The sequence below is a fragment of the Rattus norvegicus genome, chromosome 1, assembly GCF_021556685.1.
Source record: "Rattus norvegicus strain SHRSP/BbbUtx chromosome 1, alternate assembly SHRSP_T2T, whole genome shotgun sequence".
Classification (NCBI taxonomy): Eukaryota; Metazoa; Chordata; class Mammalia; order Rodentia; family Muridae; genus Rattus; species Rattus norvegicus.
In genome coordinates this window covers 165573043-165598755 of record NC_141534.1, presented here as the reverse complement: position 1 = coordinate 165598755, position 25713 = coordinate 165573043, and the positions used below count along the sequence as shown (strand labels likewise).

Here is a 25713-nt window from a genome sequence, read left to right as displayed (position 1 = left end):
AAACTGTAAAAAGTGAAATTGTTTCTTTAAGCAGCAGGTCATTGGCAACAAATTACCTAATCCCCACAGCACAACCTTACCGTGGAGGAAACAGACTTGGGCTGGGTAGTCTGCTAGTCACAACACTTGTAAGAGTCCCAGGAAATAGATAAACACAACAGGCCAACTCTGGTCTCGTTCTCTGTTAAGGACAGAACTCTAGCAACACAAAGTAATTCCATCTTTTTATAACCTGCACAGGTAATGTGTCCTTATTCGATAAAAACATCAGGACTGGGGGTTGGGGATTTAGCTCAGTGGTAGAGCACTTGCCTAGCAAGCGCAAGGCCCTGGGTTCAGTCCCCAGCTCCGAAAAAAAAAGAAGAAAAACAAACAACAAAAAAACAAACAAACACCAGGACTGGCCCAGTGCTACAGCACAAGCATCAGATTCTGCTGTCTGAAGCTCAAATAACATTAACTTACTTCAACACAAAATAGCCCTACCACAGTTATTCAATTCACCAGTGGCATTCTAATCAGCAACACAGTAAACACAAGCCCTAACAACCTATAACAGGTCCATAATATATATCAATAATATATATTCAGTTAAAAGAGCAAACTTAAAGCTTGCTTTTGCAGTTCTCAGGCGTGAGCCTAGGCCTTGCATATGCTAGCAAGAGCTCCAGCCCAGTCCTCACTTAATAACTTCTTGATTTTAATTATTTTCCTATACCTTAAAACATAAACCAAAAAAAGAAAAACTAGAAAATACTTCATCTTGAATTATAAAAGGCATGAGGCTGATTATGAAATAACTATTTTAAGAAAATATACAAGAATGTGTTCTGTCCCACCAAAAATACCTCACCTGAAATTTAAACAAAATTCACATTTTATTTAGATTGAAATAAACTATACAAAATTAATTTTATTCACCAAAAATAACAGCAATATTTTCTGTATTATTTTTAAGATAAACCACAAAACATTTATTTCTGTAGGTTTTGCTGATAAATCAAGATGAGGCAGTAGACATAATCATGTAAAAAGAAGAAAACAGACAAGTCAGTTGCCTATTATGGATGGCCTCTGGGTCTGTCTTCTCCACCAAGCAGAGAGAATAACAAAACGCTTATGAAAATGTGGGCTCAGCAAAGGAATGTAAACAGCAACAATCAAATGAGGGGCCAGTGCCCGGCTCTGCCATTCTTACTTTAACTTGCTCCTTTGAGGCTCTTCTGCCCTGACAGAACCTGCGCAGGAGGCTGTCCTTACTTCCCGTGACTACCCATCACAAGCTGATCTGTTGGTTTTGCTTTTGCCACACCGAGGCAAGAGCCTAGGGCTTGCACATGCTAGGCAAGAGCTCCACACTAAGCTCCACCCCGGGCCTCACTTGTTTCTCACTATGTGTGCAGGCTGGCCTAAAACATGTCATCCTCATGCCTCTGCCTTCCAAGTGCTGCTACCACAGATTTTAAACACCTGTAACTCCAAGTCAAAAGTCAATGGTGTATTTCATCATGACACGTTATAAAATGTATTTCTCTCACAAAATTCATTTTCCAAAGACCTGATAACTTAATAACTGACAACCGGATCAACAGTGATGATGTCAGATCTAAAATGACTTTTAACTAAAACATTTCCAGAGTGCCTCTAGCAGAGAGGCATTTTGGTACTCCCAATGCCAACTTCTGGAAGAACAGACAGGTACTGAGAGCATGAGAGTTCAAACAGGGGCCATTTAAATATGTGGATTCCCAATAGCTAATTGATATGTTAAACTGGAGGTCTATGGCAAGTCATTAACTGGCCTACTATACCTTGCAGCTTTTCTTCCAAACAGCAAAATAAGACAACAGCCATTTTTAAAATCTTTTAGGTATTTTCAATGGTTTCTGAATTATTTGTAGGAAGCTCTGATTTATTTGTATAGAGTTTGATGTATGTGTCCACCATTAAATCTAAATCATGTTTTATATCAAAATTTATGTTAAGCAAAGCCAAATTGCTTGACCTCTGGTCTGTCAGAGTGTTCCGCAGGTATGCTTTGAGACGCTTTCGTCCATTTTCATAGCGCTCATTCTCAACTTTCATCACAGGAAGAATACATAAGACCTTCAGCAAAGCATATACATTAGGGAAAAACTTGATGTCAGGAAGATGGAGGGCTTCATAAATGGTGGACGGGAGCTCGATATCTTTTCCTCTGTGTTTCCACTTGATTCTCCAACAGTGAAGCTCGGCAGAGAGCGTGTCAGGATTGGGTAGGTCACTTCTGTACATATCAGCATGGTGCTCTTCGGATGTGTTAAACTTGAGCTGCCCCATCACTGAGGGTACCAGAGACAGGCACTTCAGAGCTTTGAGGTGCTGTTCAGAGAAAATATCTTTAAGTTCCTGAATAATGTGCTCTACTGTTGGAACACTGAGAGCATCTTTATAGTAACTCTCGGAGGTTAGCTGAGATTCCAGGTTACCTTGTTGGGCTCTCCGGAACTTCCCTGGCAGCTTCATTTGAATGTCAAGTTTGGTTGCTAAATTTGTGGCTTCCTCAAACCAAAACTCATGATAAACTTCGATGTTTTCCATCACCTCATTAAGTGAGTGCAGTACGGCAGTCAAGCTGCTGGCTGCGAAGAAGACATCAGAGGTTTGTCCCTGGAGATTCTTCCCAAAGGCCCTCGTAAAAGATAACACATTTTTAAGAACAACAATGGTAACAATGAAATCGAAATCTGTCACTGCACTACAGAGTACAAACGCTCGTCCAGCTATATAGTTATTCCACCTAATATTTGTGTCGCTATTTATACCATCTAAACATAAGACAAGTGCTTGCAGGAGATCCACCAAGATTTCAAAGGCATCGTGCCTGCCTGTCCACTGTGAATGACAAATTTCCTTCAGTTCTTTACCTCGCTCTTCACTATTCTGGAAAAGAACAGAAATTACGTTGTCAAGTTCTAAAAGCAGCTGTGGTGATCGATGGAAAAAAGAACAGACTTCCTCAATGGTTCCTAAAGCCACAGACACCCCGATCACAGGGACAGACTTTGCCAACCATGCATTTAAGGCACAGGAAGAACAGAGGGTGTAGACGGCCTGGGGATATTTTTCTAAAAGTCTTGAAGCAACAACTTTCATTTTGGAAGAAAATCCACTGGACACAATGTAAGCCTGACCACGACAATATTCCATATTCAATCCCCATTTCTCGGTTATTGTAGTGTGAAATTTCACAGCCAAAATCTCTGCGTCAGCTTCATATGGCAGAAATCCCACAAACTCCTCTCTCAGGTTATGAGCATCATCGACAAACCTCACCAGCACGGGCAGGTGCTCTTCTCCTGCTATGTCTACCACGTCGTCTGTGATAATGGAAAAGAAGTGTGAGTCTCTCACTTCCCTGAGTGTCTCCTCCCGAATGCAGCTCTCACAGATCTCCAGCATCTGCCTCTGCTGGGTTTTAGAACAGAATAACGTGTTGACCGCCGTGGTCTCAAAGCGCTTCCTTAGGACTTCTTCTCCAGAATTGATACGGCACTCTAGGAGTGCCTGGAAGTTATCTGGAGCAAAGAGACCCTCTGGGATCTCGTCAGCCTCGTGCCCATCCAAGGGTATGTTCTGCTTTCCCATGAGAATCAGAATCTCAAATAATGATTTGAGGTACTCTTTGTTCTCCTTCTCTTCAAGGGTTAAAGGCAACACATTTCCATCCTGCTGGTTCCCCACTTCTGCACTGGGGTTCTGAGCATTGCTGTTAGTTTCCTGTTCTTGTTCAGAAGTTTCCTCAACTGGAAAACAAAAGTTAGTTTTACAAACAGATTCATGAAGAACCACGAAAGACAGAACAAGTTACACTTTTGATTGGCTAAATATTAAAATCCACAAACGCATTCATTTACCATTAATAGAACATCAGCAGAGTAGGGCACAATTTTTAATAAACTCACAAGGCATTTCACAAACTATTAATATGAATAACAGAAGTTCATGCCATGAGAAAAAGGAAGGTGAGTAGAGAGAACAAATATTCCTACAGGCACTGTGGCTAACATTTTACAGGTATCACATTACTTTCTTCAGGAAGACAGTATCAATCCCACTTGGCAAATAGAGAAGTAAATAACGTGCCCAAGGCCACAGATACAGTTACAGGATAGAAATGAAATGAAATCCACGAACCAGAGAGACATCACTTCTATCTAACTGCTAAGCCACACTTCTATATGGAAGACAGTTCTATAAAACCAGGTAATATAGACTCATAATGGGATCAGGCTAATGTTAGAATATCAGCCAGCTCAGCCTGGTCTCTTTATATCTGGTTAGGGACAGTGTCTTCTCTACTCGAGTCATGCAGGTCAATAATGGCTCCAGAAAAAAGAATGAAAATCCGAAGAACCATTAAAAACCAAGTTCTTAAGGTCTAGGTCTATAAGACCACCAAAAATTATATAGCATCACTGAGAAAACATCTGTGGTGGTTTGAACAGTAATGGCTCCCACAGATCCATATGTTTGAATGCTTGGCCATAGGGAGTGCCACTATTAGGAGGTATAGCTTTATTGCAGTGGGTGCGGCCTTACTGGAGGAAATTTGTCACTGTAGGGTGGGGACTTTGAGGTAGCATAGCATGACAGTTCCCTTCTGCTGCCCGTGGATCGAAGTGCAGAATGGGCTCCTCCAGCATCATGTCTGCGTGCATGCTGCCTATCTCTCTGCCATGATGACTAAACCAGCCCCAACTACGAGTTGTTGTGATCATGGTGTCTCTTCACAGATATGAACTCTAACTACGACAACAGCTGAACAGGAGGTTGCATTTGACAATGACGTGAATATGGAGGACACAGCAGGGAAGGACAGCAGGTAGCTAGTGCACACACTCCAGTCAGAGCACTAAGGTGGCAGAGACAAGCAGGCTCCCTGATACAGAGCAAAGTCTAGTGACTGGGACTGCGCAAGCAAGCTGCTTCTAGGCATCCCAGGCTCTCAGAGCTCAGCAGGGCTCAGGGAGTCCAGGGAAGATTCCTCCTCTAGCTTTCCTCTCTCATACGCACCCAGAAAGAAAGAAGTTAACCTGGATGCCTGCCTTCCTTTTTGTCCTTACCTCCCCTCTGTCCTCCCTTACTCCACTTCCAATCAACTGAGCAAGTTCTGAACACTGTGCTCACTCCTCTGGGTTCATCTGAGACCTTAGGCTCTCAGAGTCCCTAAGAACATCTAGATGAATGGGGTTCTTTCTATCCAGCAGCTTGTTTTATACTACTCTATGCTTGTGTAGAACAGCTTTCCTGCCTGTCTTTGCTGAGTTTGTTTCCCATCGATAACAAAGGAAAACAGCATTACTTATCATGGAGCTACTGTGAAAGTTAAATAAAAGTACCAGAAGGATAGAATGGCATCAAAACTCATGTCTGCAGTAGCAAGAGAAGCTAAAGGAGAAATGGGGGCAACTGGTAAGAACAGAAACGACTTTCAGCCTCACCTTTTAATGGCCCACTTTACACATCAGCACCTACAGATTCTGTAACCATGACACCCAATGTACCAACTGTCTCCACAGCATTTTTCCCTTAAGCCAAGAGATAATTATGGACCACAAGGTACATGGGTGTAATTGGACTGGCTGGCTTTATTGGAGCCTTTCCTTCCCTACTGGAACACTCTGTGGTCTGCCACTACTACCACACTGAGAGCACCTTGAGGGCAGAAGGCGCTCCCTCTGTGCTCTGTAACAGCAATGCATAGGCAAAGGCAGAATGAACTAAAACTGTAGTCTCTAATAATTCCAGGCTGCAGGGTAGAGCCAACCACTCCTTTACATTCACTTTCAAGGGAGGCTGTGGAAATAAAACATATTTAGTTGTTCTTACCAGGTCAAGGCCTTCTTAAAAGGCCTTGAGAAGCTGAGTCATTAACACTATCACTTACTTTTTTTCTGTTTCAGAGTCCTGATTTCATCTTCACTCTAAAAAAGAAGAAAACATTTTGAGAAAATCATTTCTAGTAAATCATCTTAAACTTAAAAAAAAAAAAAGGCTGTTTTGAGAAAAAAATCTCATTCAAGAGTTTGAGGGGTACTGTTACTGTTCTTGTTTAAGGGAAGTGTCTCATGTATTCCAGGCAGGTCTTGAACTAAGTAACTGAGGGTGACCTTGAACTTCTGATCCTCTTGCCTTCATCTCTCAGGTGTTGGTTTCTGTGGTGCTAGGAATCGAACCCAGGACATCATGCTTGTATACAAGCACTTTAATCAACTAATCATTATCCTTAGCTCCAAAGAGCATCAATTCTTCATATGGAACAAACTCTTCAAACAGATGATAGGAAACCAAAACTGTGTAATGTGCTCATGATTACAAGCTAAAGTAAAGTACCAGAAGAGAAAGCACATGCTCTTTAACATGCTTTCTCCCTGAGTATCCTAACTAGACAAACATGTATTAAGTAATAAATGGGACGAAGGTACACCACACATAGCACTTAGTATAGAATTCAAGAGGACGCAGCAGACTCTTCTTCCAAATCTAGACTTAAGGACGTCACAAAACAAGAAGCCCCCTGCATCACAGAACCTACAAAAAACCAATGACAAGTGCCTAGGAAGCAGACAGCGACAGCGTCAGCTCAGACAAGAAATAAACACACAGAGTCTACGTACTCTATGCACCCCAAGCCTACAGTCACGGGTAGACCGGGGAAGGACTCCAGCTTTGTCTTTTACTCTCCTCTCAAGCAAGGCTCTCTCATGTTTGTATTACACTACTACTAACCGTGGCAGGAAAACAACAGTACCAAGGAGAGCCTCAGACAGCACAGACCTGGAGGCAGCTCTGGACACTGCTACTAATAAGAAACATTAGCAGGCTGGTTAGCGGGAACAGTTCCTCCTCATCCAGAGGGCACGCCACATGGAAGTTGCCTGCTATGAAAGGCAGAGTTAGGGATCCAACGGCTGCAAACACAGAGGCTGAGCTCTTCACCGTGGGACAGAGCACTCAGAAGAAAAGGGGTGCAGAGGACTGCCATGCAAGGCTCAGCACTCACCTACAACAAACGCCAGAGAAAGGTAGGAAAGTCAGGAAGCAAAACTAAGTGACGGCTTAAGTCACAAGATGGTAAAATGGTCAACAGACTGGATAATAAAGGAAACGAAGATACACTACAGCACTTGTTACTTTAAAAAAAAAAGGGTTGGTGGTGCTTGGGATCGAAGCCAATGCCAGGCAACTGCCAGGCAAGCACTGGACCAGACCAATCTCTGGCCCTGTTCAATAAAATGTTAATGTCCACAATAAGAAACTTTAGGAAGCCTTTAGGAAGACGAGAATCGGGACAGCACCAGACTTCAAGGACAATGGAGACTTACAAGATCCTCTAGGCATCACGTAACGTTTGGAAAAAAAAATATGAGGACTTTTTAAAAACAAAACAATAGTCGTAGTTAAAGAGCTAGGAGGAATTACAAAATACTGCCAGCTAAGCAGGGAGAACATCACACCTTCAAACTGGCTTGGGGTAGATATATGTGAGGCAAAACGTTCAGAAAGCCAAAAACGACAGACAAAGCAAAAGACAAACCAAACAAACAAGACAAAAAACCTTAAAAAGAAGTACAACCCCCTAAATCAAGAGAACACCAGTAAAATAAATAAATATGGTGGGTGCTGATTAACTACCCAGGTCAAAGCACTGCTGAAGGAGCTTCAGGAACAGAGAAAGCAAAGCACTAAAACATTCTAGAGGAAGATCACAAATTTTTGAAAACAAAATTAAACCACAAGAAGAGAGAGGAAAGGGAGAAACTGGGCAAGCAAAGAAAACCTCCCCACACCCATTCCAAGACCTGAGGACTTCGATGAGTCTCATCTAACTTCCAGGAGCAATATCTACAACATGCAAGTTTTTCTTGAACCAAATCAAACCAAACCAAACCGAACCAAACCAACAACAACCCCCCCCCCCTCAAAAAACACAAAGTAACTCAACCCAAGCCAAACCAACAACTCCCACCTCTCAAAAAGACCAAACCAAACCAAGCAACCCTCTGAAGAGCTAATTGGGTCTTGTCTTCAAAACCAGGTAAGGGGAGCTGAGCCAGCTTAGCAGGTAATGGCTCATGGCTTACACACAAATCACCGGGCTCCCAAGGAAGGAAAACCAATTCCTAAAACGTGTCCTCTGGTTTCCATACACATGGCCTGGCATATGTGTGTGCACACTAATAATTACATAAATTGAACCAAATTGAACAAAAAGGGTCTTGATAGTGGCAATGTGTCAGTAATTGTGTTCACCCAAGGTCGACATAAGCTAGGTCTATTTCTGCTATCAAGTCTAAAAGGTAGCAGAAGATTATAAAAGCACACAGGAGTCAAGCACACAACATGAAAAACTTTTAAACTTTTTCTACAACTTGTCAAAAATCAGTGAAATCCTGATCTCTAAAACAGTCCAGATCTCCAGTTCTAATACTTTCCTTTTCTTTACTCCTTTGTGCTAGATTCTGGAAACATGGCAGTTTTGTTCTCCTTGCTACCAAGCCCAGAAAAGCTATGAGCTAGGGACTGGCAATTAACAGCATACATCTACCCCAACTCAACAACTATCAACTGGCTATATTTAGAGCTTTTTCAGTTTAACCAATAGTAAGACAGACCGACTCTTAATAAGCATAGCATCATTTCCTAGCATGCCACCTGTGAGACAAAAGAACTTGCTTCCACACTTGTTTAACAGGATTATGGGAAGGGAAGGCCAGAGAGCCAGACATACCAATTCTTTTATTCGTTTTCTGTGTCTGCTATGTGGATTGTTCAAATGACTGGTAAGATCAAATATTGTGGGTATTGCATTATCTCGAAGAACTGTGCGATAAGGACTCTGAAAAAGAAAATATATCAATTCAGAGATGGTCTTTCAAAACAACAACAACAACAACAAAAAAAGGAAACAAAGTTCTATGCTGACTCCCCATTACTTCTTTACCTGTCCCCAAAGTACACACTTGAAAAGTTCGATCAATGCCCTTCTGGAGATCTTGGCTTTTCTGCTCTTCCTTGAGCTGCCAAATCTACAGGACTCAGGTCTCCCAAATTACCTATCCCCTTCTGTATTCAGTCACAATGCTCCCTCCTTACCTGCTGTTCACTCCACTGCTGTTGTTAGTACCGGGAAATATCAAAACACAGGAAAAATAAATAACATTAACTTGACCAATGACTAAGGGGCTCTAGTTAAATTAACTTACTTTTTAGGCCCCAGTTTCTTTTTCTAAATAGGAGGTTAAGTTCAACATTTTCCAAAATGAAATTATTAACAAACTAAGGATAACTAAATACATAATCATAAATCTACCACCATTCAACCAGGCATTTCTAAACTCCCTTCTTGTCCCAATGCTCTAATCACTGGAGAAGACACTTCTGCCCTACTACTTGTGCCTTGCTGGAAGCAGGACTCAAACCTACATAGTAACAGTCTTCCACAGTGAGCCAAGAGTAGCTGGACAACAAGAAATTAATTAAGGAGAGTAACTGATAAATAACCATTATTCCTGCTCTCTAATCCAAAGAGACAGTGGCTTTTATTTCTCCCTCTAGTTACAATGGAAAACACAGAGCACACTTTGAGAAAACTTTTGGTACTAGTGAAACTATGATCTCTTTAAATTTTTTCTCCTTGGTAAGGGAGATTGGGAAGATAGCACAGAAAAATATATCTATGTGGAACATACTCTTTGGGTTCCATTTAGAGATGCTGAAAACACTCAGGGAGAACTGCTACTCAGAGGCAGTGTTTTCTAACTCAATTCCATGCCAGAAGTTTGGGTTGAGATTGGTTATGGACAAAGCTACAGAGGAAAGCAAACTCTGATTCCCCAAGTTTCTCCACTTTCTCACTAAGCCAAAGTCTCAAAATAAACACAGTCAACACCAAATAGCTGGGTGATTGGGGAGGGATAAGACATTCTAAAAAATTTAAAAATTTTAAAAGTAGCAGACAAAGGAAACATCAGAAAAACTAGAATGTGAATGAAAAATGGGACATTCTATATTCATTTATAAATACATGTGTCTAACTTATGTGAAAAATTTTAACTCCATATCAAGGTTTACTCTCTGGTAATATAAAGGAACTACACTGATCTTACTCTAGCATCAAAGATAATAAAAATTGTGGTTTTGGCAGAACTACTCATGTATGTTAGTTAACAACATCTTAAATGCCAAACAAATGATGCCAAAGGGCTTACATATTTTAATACAATTATCGTACAAGCTGGCTTTCAGCAGCTGCTTGCTCTACATATACAGAAAAAAAAAATTTCTCACATTTGGGTTGATTTAAGATGAAAGAATCCTTTGGGATTTTTAAAAAAGCAAAACTAGCTAGTCTTTCTGATATAAACGCTGAATTATGTCAGCTACATTAGTGAGCTATATTTTAAAAATTTCAAATTTTTATCACTGAAATTATACAGTTAGATATTGACTAGACTTAAATAAAAAAGGCAAGTCTTGTATATTTCTAAATAATTTGTGATATTTTTTAATGAATGTCAAGAACACAAAAGTAGTTTGCCTTTTACACATATGAAACTTTTTGGCTGATGAGTATTAAACTTGTAATAAAACAAGGCAAAAAAAAAAAAAAGAAAGAAAAGAAAAGAAAAATCCCTCAAGTATTTGTGATTAAATTGTTGAACCAGAATTGGCTCACCTCCCAATGACTTCATAAGTATCTGCTTCAATTAATATTGAGAAATAAAATAACCCAATCATTCTTTAGTTTTCTGATGCCTCTGCAAAATGCATCTGAAAAAAAATACCAAAATAAATTGCCATAGTGATACACAGTGTACCCTCAAGTCAAGTTTGCTTCTCGAGCAAACCTAACACAGAACGTTAGCTCTATACAAGCATAACACTGCGGATCCAAAAGCTCTTCCTTTCTAGCTTCTACAGTGGTTCATACATGTCAATCCAATCTGTCTCTGGCTTTTATGAGTCACAGCAGTAACAGAACCCTAGAACATTAGAAATATTAAGATTTCAAAAAGGCTACTTGATCTGCTATCTTTAGAATCAGGGCCAAGAAAGGAAAAGTCAGGGTAGAACTATTTTTCACGCTCCTTGTGTGACACTGACTCTCAAAAATAAATAGTGGAAACAAAGTAAGTGCTGTTCCTTAAGAGGACATTCAAATGAACACAAAGACCGTGGTCTGGATGAAACTGTCATTCACAGGAAAGCTCTGAGAGGGGCAGGGACTGACTTGGTGGTAGAGTACTTGCCTGATAAATAAAAAACTCAGTTCTACCACTAGAACCACACTAAAGAAACAAAACTCTAGAAAAACTGCCTGAGATACATACACATAGTATCATACCCTTTTACACTGTAGGAGAGAAAGAGGCCAAGCTGATTACTTACAGTTCTACAGATCATAGAGGTCTCAAAGTGTTTGGCACATAGTCGATAATGTTTATTGAGTTGATCAGGTGTTTTATCTTCTAAGTCTGCTCTCCTACAATTTTCAACCCACTTCTGGCATCTGTAAAGAAAACCAAATATAATTATGATATATAAACTTAAACTTTACATGTTAGCATATGGGTTGGTCATAGTGGCACACACCTATACTCTTGGTATTCGGGAGGTTGAGGCAGGCAGACTCTGGATTTAAGACCAGTGTAAACTATATAGAAGAGTCTGTTTCAAAACATAATTTATGCCAGGCATGGTAGTACATGCCTTTAATCCCAGTACCTGGAAAGCAGGAGGAAGATCCCAATGAGTTCCAAGCCAGGCAAGGTCACACAGTGAGACCTCAAAACTCCAAATTTAGTTTTAAGGCAAATATGTTAAGAATGGATTCCTGAGGGGCTGGGGGTTTAGCTCAGTGGTAGAGCGCTTACCTAGGAAGCGCAAGGCCCTGGGTTCGGTCCCCAGCTCCGAAAAAAAGAACAAAAAAAAAAAAAAAAAAGAATGGATTCCTGAGCCAAGTGTGGTGGCACACGCCTTTAATCCCAGCACTTGAGAGGCAGAAGCAGGTGGATCTCTGAGTTCCAGGCCAGCCTGGTTGGTCTACAGAGTGAGTTCCAGGATAGCCAGGGCTACATACACAGAAACCCTGTCTCAAAGACAACGAAGACAAAGGAGACAAAGAAGGAGGAGGAGGGAAGGAGGAGGGATAGGAGAAAGAGGATGAAGAATGGATTCTTGCTATATGGATCTATAACACAATTTGGAGAAGTTGATTAATAATACAATCAGAAGAAAGAAACATTTGAAGACACTTAGACTAAACCCTTCAAACTAAAAAGTTAGGAAGTAACTTGCTCAGGCAAGACATCTACAAGTCAGTGAGAATTCAACTGGTGGCAGCACAGAGAGCTCATCAGCATCAGGGCCAACAGCCTGACAAACAGCTCTTCACTATTTCCCTCGAGCTAAGGAAACACCACCAGCAGGCAGAGAGGTAGCAAGTACATGTTCTACAAACAACTACCGTACCTCATATAAGCATGAAGGTCATAAGCACTTGCCTTATAACAATCATGATTTAGTTCACATAAAATATATGTACAAATGCAAAAGCAAGTTCCAAGAGAGACAGGATCTGCACACTCCACTATATTGAAAAGTATTGAAGATGCTAATCAAGGTAAACACAGTTTAGTGCTTAATTTCAGAAAAACAAATAACTATGTTTACTAAGCACTTATTAAGGGCCCAAGTCTTTCCAGAGATGAGTACAGATCAAGAAATAAAGAATTAAGATGTTTAAGTAATTCCCTGACCGTTAAGACTAGATCTTTCGGGTTGGGGATTTAGCTCAGTGGTAGAGCGCTTACCTAGGAAGCGCAAGGCCCTGGGTTCAGTCCCCAGCTCCGAAAAAAAGAACCAAAAAAAAAAAAGACTAAATCTTTCCTTCATTCCAGGATAAGAAAAATAAAAATTCTGCCATGGAAAAAGTATCACAAGTTTGAAAGCAAATTTATGTTCTACTTACATATTACACTGTATTATAAAACAGATATAATATTGTTACTAGTATAACATTATCAGCATACTCGTATTTATCCTCTTGGGTCTTTTATTTTTGAAACAGGGTCTCATTAAGTATCCCTGCCTGGCCTTGAACTCAGAGATAAACTACCTCTGCTTCCAGGAGTGCCAGGACTAAAGATGTGCAGCACCACACCCAGCTCTTCTTATGTCTTACTACTTTAAGCCTGGTAATTCCACTCTTAAATATGTGAACCACAGTGACTGTTATGATCTTCATACCTAAAACTAAAACGGCATACCTAAATTATATACCATTCCATTTAGCTAAGTATTATACTACTTAGTAACTATGACCAAGGTATCCATACTTTAACATTTTACAGTTATAAATTATGATTATAAACATTCTGCTTCAAAAATAAAATATTAGCCATAAAAATATCTTACTATGAAGCAGTTTACCAAAGTGCTACAGCTACATTTTTAAATTACTAATCTCTGGAGATCCCCCACACTCACTGCTGTCCACAGAATCTCTAAGGTAAAAGTGTTTTGATACCAATAGCAACCCAGGAACTGTCCATGTGATTAATCCTATACATTTCCATACCAGACATTAGGAATCAATACTGGGAAAGACGTTTAAGGTCTCTCTTAAAGACAAACAGAGGCACAAACTGATTTACTGATTCAATTGAATCCACAAAACAAAAAAACTTTTAAAAAACAAACAAAAAAACCCAAAGTAGCTTTGAACAGCAGTAAAGATATATTTTTTCCTTTAAACAATCAGTGCTGAGTAAGATATCTTTATGAAAAAACTAAGTCTTCACTAGTAATCTCACAACATAGACAAAACAAGCTAGGAATGGTGGTTCACGTCTCTAATTCCAGCACTTAGGAGACTGAAGCAGGAGGAATGCAGCTAGTTCAAGGCAAGAATAGTGGATTCTAGGCTAGACTGAATGAGAACTTGCCTCCAATAAATAAATTAATAAAATAAACATATTTTAAATAGGCAAAGATTTTGTTTAAAAGGCCACCAACCACACATACAAGATTGATTCAAATATATAAACATATTTGTAAAGAGACTTAAAACAGAAATCTATGCCAAACATGGCGGCACATGCCTTTCATTTCAGGACTTAGGAGACAGAAGCAGGCAGATCTCTGAGTCTACAGAGTAAGTTCCAGGACAGCCAGGGCTACATAAAGAAACACCTTGAGAAACAAACAAACAAACAAAAGACAAATATTGATGACGATGTAGAAAAAGAGAAAACAGTCATTTGAAAATTCATCTCCATATGAAATATTTATAATTCCTCCAGTATAGGGGATAGAACCTAGAACCTCACGCATGCTAATCAAGTTCTGTAGTGCTGAACCCCACCCTCTGGCTGAAGACACCTCTGAAATATGCCTGCCCAAGCCTATCAGATACCACATTATAAATCAAACCTATAACATCTTCGGAACAAACTAAGACTCCAATCTTTCTTATATCAGTGACTGTTTTATGTTACAAACCTCAGGAGTCTAGGGGAGATGGCTAAGCCAGAGAACACTCATTGTGCAGGTGCCTGGAACTCCAACACTTTGGGGAGTGGAGATTGCTGGGGTTGGCTGAACCTGCCTATAGGTTCAGTCAGACCCTTTCTTAAAGGAGTAGGGAGTAATAGAGCAAGACACTAGATGACCTCTGGCCTCCACACATACATGTACACATACACACATACCCCATTCCCATATATAATCTCAGAAGTTAACCTTGACCCTTTTATAACCTACATCCAAACTATTAGTAAATCCTGTTGGCTTCGTCTTCAGACCTTATCTAAATGCATCAGTTTACCTCTTCATCCTCTTCTACTGATCTGAATTATTCCAACAGTCTTTCTTTGGTCTTCCTGCTTGCTCTTTGCTTCCCTATAACTAACACTGTTGAGAACAGAAATACTGTTGAGAACCCTCGAAGCTCTAAACTCTCCCACTTCACTCAGAATAAACGCCAGAATGTCTTCCAGGGGCAACAATTTCCTAAACAATTTTTGTCTCCCATATACACCTCATTAGCAAGCATGCCTTGACTTCATTCTTAATGTTTCCAGATGTTTTTCCAACATGGCTGTCCCCTTCCCTAATTTTTTTTTTTTGTTCAGATTCACTGTGGTGAGACTTTTTTTTTTTTTCTGTTTAAAATAGAAATCATGCCTCCCTTTTTATAGGTTTAAAAAAAAAAAAAAAAAGGATCCTGAGACAAGATTGCCTATAGCCCTAGCTGGCCTGGAACTTACTTTAACCCGAGCCAGATTCAAAACTCAATTCTCCCTGCCTCCTCAGCTCTGGGATTATATAGATCATGTCCCAGTGCTCAGCTCCCTAGCTATACTTTTTATTTTTTAAATCTGCTTCTTTATATGCACAAGAGTTTTGCATTTCGCGTATACCTGGTACACATGAAGGCCAGAAGAGTCTCTGTAATCCCCTGAAACCGAAGTTAGAGGTGGTTAAGTCACCTCATGTGGGTACAGAATCCAGGTCTTCTGCGAGTGCAAGTGTTTGTTCTTCAGCACTGAGCTATCTTTCCACCTGCTTCCTGGCTTAAAGCCCTTCCGACCTCTGTTGTATTTTTCTTCGGGATATTTTTCATTATTGGACACGCCATTATAAATATTCTACTTGCCAATTTCCCAAGACTTGATCGTAACCTCTGAGAGGAGGGATTTTCATTGATTCATGTTACCTACTCTCGTACTCAGACCAATTTCTACCAATTGTCGACTTTCAATAAATATTTGTTCAACTAATTAATATCATGCTATATTCAACGCCCATTGATAGGTCTGTTCTCTCCGTGCTTTTTGCGGTCCGTGACAAAATTCACTCGAGTCACCAGCACCTGACATGAGTACTCCAAACATGGTTAAGCATTGATTTTTTTAAATGAATGAACCAACAGGAGAGCCCTGAGAACCACCTACAGCACATCACATTAAGTCACTATGATTCTCAAAGTACGACCCAGATTATAAACTACCTCAAGGAAAAGTGAAGTTGCAATACCTATTCCCACGCCTTCACACGCATCCTCTGTGGTCCCCACAATAACCAAAGGAGACAATGAGTAACGGTCGGCATTTGAACATTGTGATGACAAGTCCGAAGGAAGTAGCAGTTGTGACCTGATTTAAGATCAAAGAATGCGGCTCCAAACAGAAACACTGTCCTAGAAGAGACCGGTAACGCGGGGGAAGGCAGGGCCCCCGGGAACACAGCCCTGGAGCCTAACCCTTCTTTGACAGCTAAAGAACCGCGTCGGACGACCGAAGGCGCTGAGTGCCCACTTCATTCGCCTTTGCGCCCCCGGGCGGCACCCACCCGGCCGGGTGCTCGCGAGCGCACGTGTGCCGAAGTCTCCGCAGCCTTCACGCCCCACTCACCTGGCCGGGTCCCGCGGGAATCTGAAGAAGGCCAGGTCAGACTGCGTGCTCTTCCGTGTGCAGTTGGGGGCAGCGCAGAAGTTCGGCATGGTCCTCCGGCCGCCGGCCGGTCCAGCCCTCCCCTCCCCGCCTTGTCAGGGCAGCGCGGCCGCCCCGCGGGGCCGGGGAGGGGAGCTGGGCCGGCCGGCCGGCTCCGCAAGGCCGCGCGCGGAGGAGGGGCTGGCGCGCGAAGCCGCGAGGGGCAGGAGGGGCGCGCGGGCCGAGGCTGGGCTGGGGCCGCGGCTCCACAGTGCTGTGTGCGGCCGGGAGGATTTACCGCCGCCGCCGCCGCTGCTGCACCTCCAGCCCGCCCGGGACGCTGCCGCCTCCTTCCCACAATGCACCCGGGCGCTGAAGGGTGCCCTCTCTTCCCTCAGCCCTCCTCCCCCGCCCTCCCCGCAGGCGGGCATGCGCACCCGAGAGCGTCTGGCCGGCTGCGGTGTCTCTATGCGCACGCGCACAACTCAACCCGCGCAAGGAAGGAATTGCGCATGCGATGTAGTCTCCCGGGACTCTAGAGCACAACCCTGGGTTACTCTGGTAGGTTTGTTGTGTGCTGGTTTCTGTAGGTCCGGGGCGATCTTCACCGTTACTTCACGGCTGCGTCTTCCCTGCTTGTTTAAGTTGTCACAGTTCATGCATCCATTGCATGAGTCGCCGTAGACTCTTAAAGGCAACAGATTCGAGACGACTCTAGGAACTGCTTTGAAACTCCACGCACGGATTGGACGCACACATGGGTTGCAGAGGATTTATTTTTATTTTTATTTTTTTACCGGTTTTGCCTTTCGATTACTCTGTGACCGGGTTAGTGCTAGAATTCCAGCCACACACCTCGACTAGACGCTAAGGGCAAGAGCTCAGAAAAGCAATACCTTCCCTGGTGGCTTCCAGAGGGGCAGGAACAGTGAAATGATTAGGCCAGCAGCACCCTAGAGATTTTTACTTCAGGCTTCTCACAGTCGTGGCCTGATAACGTTCCTGTATGGTTTAGTGCCAAAAGGAGTGACTGCTATTTAGAACAAAGAATTAGTATCAAATTTTGCGTGAAATTGAACAAGTCTGCAAGTAAGACCCACCATCTTTTGAAAGAAGCTTATGGGGATAAAGGTGATGTCCAGGGCTTGAGTTTTTGAGTTTTAAGAAAGAGTGGGGGGGCTGGGGATTTAGCTCAGTGGTAGAGCGCTTACCTAGGAAGCGCAAGGCCCTGGGTTCGGTCCCCAGCTCCGGAAAAAAAAAGAACAAAAAAAAAAAAAAAAAAAAAAAAAAGAAAGAGTGGGAAGATGTTCGAGGTGATGCTTGAAGTAGCTGTCCATTCACCCACAGAATGGATGCAAATATCGGGAAGGTCAAGGACTTTGTTCGAACAGGCAGTTAATGGTGAGAATGATGGCTGAAGAATTAAATTTAGGTAATGAAACCGTTAGACTCATTCTGAAAGAAACCTGAACATGAGAAAAATGCCCAAATTACAGCAAGTATTTTGAAATATCATCCTAAACTTGGGAAATTTGAATGCCCAACTAGTCATTCAAAGGAAATTAGGAACACTAGCTTATGTGAGGAGAAAGCTAACAAGTTCTGAGACTTGGAGTTAACTGCAGCAGAGAGCTGCTGGGGAAATGTCTCTGCCTGCGTAGAATCCCAGAAGCCACTCCCCTGCCAGCCTGCTGCAGGATCCATCCTCAGAAGCATCGCCCCCAAGGTTGCTGAGGGTTAGTTCACATCCTGGTGTAATGAGCCTGAGGTAGTGAGAACCTGGCCGGGGGAACTGTCCTCAGATGCTTTTCATCTGTTTTATGCTCCTCCTTCAGACTTGGCAGTGTGAACTACTGAACTATGGGGTCCTCTTCCTTGCTGTTCTCCACCATTTTGGAGGGCTGTGGCTGTTGACCTCTGGTTCTAGCTTCTTCTTGATTTCTTTGGCTTAACAAGTTTGACTCTTGTCAGTGTCTGTGCTTGTGCTGCCCCAGAGGATCATGCCAGTGAGAAGCAGGATAGGAGTATTTCTGTCCCCCGGGAGTCATACTCTTCTGAGAGGACCCCAAAAGAAGTCTGACATAGTCAGCCTGCTTCATAGTCAGGGCCTGAGAAGTATGTTACAGAAGGCACAGGTGTGCTGATTTATTGAGTAGTGTGATCTAGCCCAAATGACTTGGGCTTGGCCACCAATACTTACCTTACAGAGTTCCTCAGACAGGAGAGCTAGGTTTGTTCCATTCCCCCTCACTTCAGACCACCACTCTTTTGGGTGTTCCTTAGCCATGAGACTAAGACCATGAAATCACATGAAGTGATCAGGTGATTCCTTAGCCCCTACATTAAGGGAGTCAGTGCCCATCCACACGTACATTTATTGACTGAGGCCCCAGTACTATCAGGTGTTTTGAGCATCAACAATGCAAAACTCCAAGTGAGATTTCTGGGTGTGGGTTGACTTTATGGAGGAGGTGGGGTTTTTTTTTGTTTTGTTTTGTTTTGTTTTTAAAAACCATGTCCATGAAGAAACGTGAGACAAAGATCTGGGAGATTAGAGAATGTTTCCCAGGGGTGGTACCGCATGAGGCTTGGGACCTGTATAAATAGAAAATGATGGCACTTTCAGCTAAAATTGCTAAGGCTACACAGGAGGGCAATGGTGTTGCAGATGAATACCTCGAAATATTTTGCTGCTTCTCTTCTGCCCTTAATTTTATGCCAGTCATTTATAAATTGCTATCCTGATGTCTACAGATAGATTTATAATAATGCACTTGTAAGAGTAGTTAATTTCCCATTACCCCCCACCCCACCTCTACCTTCCAAGCAGGCTGTACAAATTGAAACAGTCTCTTCCTACCTCCCTGCCAGAGTTCATGGGATGAAAGTTGTCATGGGTGGGTGGCAGGTACTCAGTACAGATTCAGTATCTCCAGGGTGCCTAAAAGAGAGGAGAGGAGAGGAAAGGGAGGCAGTAGCATCTCACAGCTCTGGCTAGCATCTGCCTTACCCAAAGGTTCTAACACTTGATGCCTCCTTATTCATAAAGAAGTGAATAATACTGGCTGATGGTCTTGCCTATCACTGGTTGTGATGGTTGGCATATGCTTGGCCCAGGGAGTGGCACTATTAGAAGGTGTGGCCTTATTGGAGTAGAGGTGTCACTGTGGGGGTGGGCTTGGAGACCCTCAGCCTAGCTGCCTGAGGATGCTTAGTTTGTTCCTGGCTTCCTTTGGAACAAGATGCAAAATTCTTAGCTCCTCTTGTACCATGCCTGCCTGGATGCTGCCATGCTCCCACCTTGATGATAATGGACTGAACCTGTAAGCCAGCCCCAATTAAATGATGTCCTTTATAAAACTTGCATTGGTCATGGTGTCTGTTCACAGCAATAAAACCCTAAGACAAGGGGTTGGGGATTTAGCTCAGTGGTAGAGCGCTTGCCTAGCAAGTGCAAGGCCCTGGGTTTGGTCCCCAGCTCCGAAAAAAAGAAAAGAAAAGAAAAGAAAAAACAAAACCATAAGACACTGATCAATGTAGTTCTTCTCTTTACTGTCTCTCTGGCTTTCAAGGTCGAGCATGGTAGCACATACCTTTAATTCCAGCACTTGGAAAGCAGACAAGGGATCTCTGAGTTTAATACCCATCAGTTTGGAAGTTCCTTGAAAACTAGATCTTGTCTCACAAAGACATTATCTTTTAAAAGGGGACTGGAGAGATGGCTCATCGGATAAGAGCACTGGCTGTTCTTCCAGAGGACCCATGTTCAATTCCCAGCAACCATATGGTAGCTCACCACTGTAACGCCAGTTCAAGAGGATCCAACATCCTCACACAGGCACACATTCGGGCAAAACATCAATGCACATGAGATAAAAGTAAATAAATTGAATATATATATTTCAAAACAAAACAAAAAAAAACCTCTTAAAACAAGGAGCAACTTATAGACTTTCTACTTGCTTAGTTTCAAGACACTCTATTAGACCATTAAATCTTCCTATGAGGTGAATCCTGGATCCTCCACAAGTGCTTGCCACCGAGGGAACCACGTTTTTAGAATGAAGTTACCACTATTGCAGCGTTGTTGATACATTTACTGATCTTTGCTCTGGTCTTTGTTGTAAACATTGCTGAATTGTGTGTTCTTGGGCACAGGCCAGGATCCCACAACCACCACTTCAGGTCTTCTATCCATCTTATTTTGTTTTACTATACTATTTTGAGACAGTAGCACCAGCTGACCTGAAACTCACAAAGATCCACTTGTCTTGGCCTCCCAAATGCTGGGATTAAAGGCGTGTGCTCTGACTCCCAGCTCTCACTTATTATAAGACAGGTCCTGAGAGAACTTCTTTCTGTGTTTATTTCATCCTGTAAATAGGGCTGGAGTGGACCTGGCATCAGTGAGTAAAATGGTCTCATTACAGTGTAGACCTAGAATACCCAGCATACCCAGAAGTGGGTAATTGGTAGTGTGGATTCAGATTGTTCCAAGTGGTTTCAAGAAAAGGGATGTACTTTATCACCTGAAGTCATGTCCCAAGAAGCTGTCAGTTTGAACTGCCATTTCAGCCCATTACTGCTTTGAAAGGCTTTCCCAGAAATAGTTAGCAGCAGCAGGGTGTCTCAGGTTTGAGGGAAGTGGAATTGCTACCCTAACTTAGTCAGGAGGAGCAAAGCATTTTGAAATGACTGTGTCTCGTCACTGAACTGACATAGTGGCCTAGGTACCAGAAGAGTTCCCACCTAACAGTGTTCCTGAAGTTCTTACCTGCTGTCCTGTCCTGCACCTTACTTCAAAGCTGTCTTGGGTTCCTAATCTGGTAAACTCAGATTGAGCCATGATCCCATATCAGTGTTTTCTCACTGTCCCTGCAGACACTCATTTTACTCCTGGCTAGCTTGTTCTTGGTTCTCAGATTCCCGGATGTTGTTCATTTTCTGATTCTGGGCCACCCCTCCAGGTGTGTCTGCTTTGGGCCTTTGGTGCGCAGTTCCACTCACACGACTCTCCTTTCTGACTTTTTGGCCCTTCTTCCTGCCCATGACTTAAGCTGTGCTCCAATTGGAGCAGAGAGTTCTTCAGCTCTGGCTCCAAATTGTCTTCCTATACTCAGAAACGGGATAGGCGGGGATGGCATGGGGGCTGGTGGCCAAGCCCAGCAGCCACTGTTAGCAAGCCAAATATAACCAGTATTACCAGTTCCTCAGGACTTAGTTACCTCTAGAACCTGAGTCAGGAAGCCTTTCCGAATTGCAACATCTATATAACAGCTGTATTTTTCCCTAGCGTGAGATCAATCGGGCCTGGCTGTCTGAGGTTGTCAAGAGAGCTGGCCATCTGCATACCTTGACTCTCCTCACGCTTGCTAATCTGAATTTCCAGTTGATCTTACTCCCCATCTTCACCTCCACTCCTATTCATGTAGTCTCCTGTGCCTCTGCTAACAGTCTAGGAGGAATAGATCCTGTTCAGGAAAGACCATCTATTTCTGGTCCTATCTGCTTTTCTCATCTTCCATCACCTCATCTTGCTCCCTATGCTCCCCACAATAAAGACCAAAAAACAAACAGACAAACAAAACAAAAACAAAACAACAACAAAAAAACCCCACCTCTTTACCAAATCTGTGACTTGGAAAAAACACAAAGATCATTCTGTAGTCTCCTGAACTTTATCCCTGGCCGAGTGATTGAAATGGCAACATCAAGATGAACACGGCAGTGCACGCCTGCAGTCCTAGCACTAAGAGGCTGAGGCAGAAGCATGGGTTTGAATCCATCCTGGAAAACATAGTAAAGACCCTGTTTCAAAAAAGAAAGAAGGGAGAAAAGGAAGCCCTCTCATTTAGGGAGAAAGGTTGTAGCCCACATCCTGTTTTCTAGAGGATTCCTTTTAGACCCATTTCCTGTTCTTAGTCCACATTTGCTATGGAGATTCCTGGAAGGATCTGGATGGAAAATGTCTTGAAGACACTTAGGAGAGGAGCAGAGTGCTGCTGGGGAGCTGCCACTGTGCTGCACACACTGCTCGGGCTGCCTGCGGTTTCCACACGTGTCGCCAGCATGTCTCGCTAGGCTCTGGGGACAGAGTCTCACCAGGTCCCAGGTCTTAGCTTTTGAAATGTGTGCCTGCTCACACTGCGGTCTCCAGATGAAGCTTCAGTTTGATCAGCCATCCTCGATTTTCTAGGCTCTCGAATCTCGTCCCAGGCAGCCATGCATTGTTCTGTGGTCCTAGTCAAGTGGGGCAGCTTGTATCACACTTCATCCCATATTAATATCTACAACCAAACCTGATGGGGGCCTTCCAAGGATCCACTTGGGCCTAGTGCAGTTGTCAGCAGACTATGTAGAGGGAACACTATATTTTGTGAGCCATCCAGTCTCTTAGTACAAAAGCAGACAGAGCTCATATGGAAACAGATGAGTGTGGCCGCGTTCCAGTGAAACTATAAATGGATCTTGGAATTGGAATTTCATAGTTTTCATAAAATATTTTGATTTCCTCCCCTAAGTCATTTTTAAATGTAAAAAAGAAAAAAATTAAGTGGGAACCAGAGGAAAAGAGTGGTAAAGCACATTGGCCCGTGGACCATGGTTTTCATGTCCTTGTCTAGTGTGCATAAAGTACATATCTAAGAATGACAAGTGAGTGATTGTTGTCTGTTAATAACACTGTCCATGCCGAGTCAGGCTGGCGGTCTCACAGCTTCCTCTCTAGAAAATATGGCCCATTGGAAAGAGTATGTGACCAGGAGACCCCAGGCTTGCCCACATTCAGAGTCACAAAATGAATTTTATTCTGTTTTTCACTAAAAATGGTATTAAACAGGCTACCATCTACATTATTCCTGTGTTTTATCTCCAAACCTATTTGGCAATGCCGAAAGTGATGTCATGTTGTAATGGGCAGCAAGAAAGAGAACTTTAGTCATTCCAGAAATGCCTTGACCATGGGCAGCATTAGAATACATTGATGTCATCACCTATTGAAGCATGTGCTGTAGAGGCGACATTACACCACGGTATATTTTTTGCAAACAAATTAAAAGAAACCCAACTGTATAAATACTTGTGACCAGTCTAGGGCGCGCCTTTATAGATGAGTCTGTTTGTGTTTATCCTAAGTAGAGCTTTACTGTGTTGCATTCATTGAAACTGTTTTTCCATTGCTGTGGTAGACTTTCAGGATTGAGCAGACCTTTACAAGATTGCTTCGTCAGAAAGTCAGTGTTCCCCAGGAACCAGAAGTGACCAAACCCTCTGGCAGCCATCTGAAAGAAGATTCTGTGTTAATTCACTCAGCAGATGTGTTCTGAGCGGTGCGTATGCCAGGCACTGCCCTCGAAGTGGAATACAGCAGTGGCAGAAGTGCGTCCAGCCTTAGACTTGGCCATATGACATCTGATTGTCTCCCCGCTGAAGTCTGCTGTCTTGAGTGCTCACACTAACTCACTGTTAACTGCATACCTGGAAATAGAGATGACCCCTGTCACAGGTCTCTGTGCCAGAAGTCACTGTGCCTCTCCAACTTCATTAATAACCCAAGGACTGTATGTCCCACTTAAATTTTATTATCCTTTACACAGATCCATATTGGTAGAGGGAAAAAAAACCATGCTGGCAATGCTGGAAGTGTAAATTGGCAACAGCTTTCTGAAAGGCAGTTTGGCAGTATCTGTGGGGAACTTTAGAGAGTTTGTGTCCCCTGATCCTCTAAGTCCACTTCTGGGAATCAGTCCTAAGGAAACAGTCTAAAAATCGGGCAAAATTTATGCTTAATAATCTGAAAGTCTAACAGTGGAAATTGGTTAAATAAATTACTGCCTGACTATAATAGGCTAGCATGCTGTCATGCTAATGAAGAGTATTCAGCAACATAGTGGAAATGCCTGTGATGCTTTAAAAGAGGTGAAACAATTATATGCATAAATCCAAAACAGTCGGGGTGTCTTGTTTTTAAAGATTCATTTAATTAACATGTGTGAGTGCTCTGTCTGCCAGTACACCTGTGTGCCCGAAGAAGGCGTCAGATCCCATTACAGATGGTCATGAGCCACTGTGTGGTTGCTGGGAATTGAACTCAACCTCTGGAAGAGCAGTCGGTGCTCTTAACCACTGAGCCATCTCTCCAGACGCCCCCACCCACACCCCTACCACCAACACCACACATATATAAAAATTTTAAATGCCTAGGAAGGATTTGTTAACCCTTGAGTTGTTGAAGGTTTTTGTTGTTTATAGGCTTTTAAAAGATATTTCTCTAACATGAGTACAACAGTTAAAATAGCATCAAAACTTGGCAGCTGAGAGATTGAGGCTCCACCGCTAGTTTGATTCATGAATAATTAACCGGCTTGGTCACATGGAGGCTGCATGGAGGTGTGGTGGCAGCCAGAGTGGGACAGAAAGGAAAAGGGCCCACGCCCTGAAAGGGTGTGACAGGGACCTCTCAAAAAGCCAAAGTAGTTATGAAGACACGAGGGTACAAGTGGCCCTGAAGAGGAAAGTCTCTGAGCCTCTCCCAGATCATCTTTAGTGCTAAGAATAGCTTTCAATGTGCTAATAAGTCTGCTGCCACCCTTAGGACGTGCAGGTAACATAGCTTTGAGCTGCGCATATGAGTATGGGTGCCTGTGACAGACAGGGTGTAAGGCCGAAAGGGAGGTCAGATTCTCTGGAGCTGGAGTTGTGAACAGGTGCTTGTGAACTGCGTGCAGTGGGTGCTGGAAACGGAACTCAGGCTCTCTGTGAGAGCAGCAAGCACTCTTCACCAGGGAGCTATCTCTTCAGCCCCTAGGCTGTAGAATTTTAAGTGACAAATTATGTAGCTAATGTCTGCCCAGGGATGAAATTAAATGTGCCCTTTGTCATCGCTCCAGTAAATACTTGTTATATCAACTTAGTGAACTTCCAAGCCTTAAAGGAGCACACAGCATAGAGCACTGTGATTTAGAGTTCTGCAGGTTATAGGTCCCGTGAACTGTATCAGTTCCTCACTGCCTAAGTATCAATCCTGCTGTGTCTAGAAAGAGCAAGGGTGGGGCTCAGGCTTTGATTCCGGCTCCTCAGCCGGCCCTGGACTGAATGTTTTATCTGCACCCAGAGTGCCTCAGTTACTCATTTGTGAGGGAAAGAATGCCATATATCTTAGGGCATTGTCCATTTCTCCCATTCAGCAAATACTCATGCTCATACGAACCTGACACTGTGCTAGGCAGGCATATGG

General features: G+C 42.8%; 2 protein-coding genes and 1 pseudogene across 4 annotated transcripts; 2 read left to right on the top strand and 1 right to left on the bottom strand.

Moving 5' to 3' along the window:
• Positions 1-853: 853 nt before the first annotated feature.
• Positions 854-16681, bottom strand: Thap12 (THAP domain containing 12). 2 transcript variants are annotated; one of them, NM_001191630.2, is given in 5 exon segments: positions 854-3785; positions 5930-5966; positions 8774-8881; positions 11434-11554; positions 16461-16611. In NM_001191630.2, coding segments are annotated over 5 exon segments (2274 nt in total). In that variant the 5' UTR covers positions 16550-16611; the 3' UTR covers positions 854-1866.
• On the top strand, positions 16548-24424 carry LOC147996894 (uncharacterized). Its single transcript, XM_087607414.1, has 2 exons — positions 16548-17039; positions 23666-24424. Exons 1-2 carry the CDS (start codon positions 16548-16550, stop codon positions 23801-23803), a joined length of 630 nt encoding a protein of 209 aa, XP_087463540.1. The 3' UTR covers positions 23804-24424.
• Positions 17770-23322, top strand: LOC148007761 (protein GVQW3-like; annotated as a pseudogene). The gene has a single exon (XR_015644098.1). The product of XR_015644098.1 is annotated as a protein GVQW3-like (transcript).
• Positions 24425-25713: the final 1289 nt, after the last annotated feature.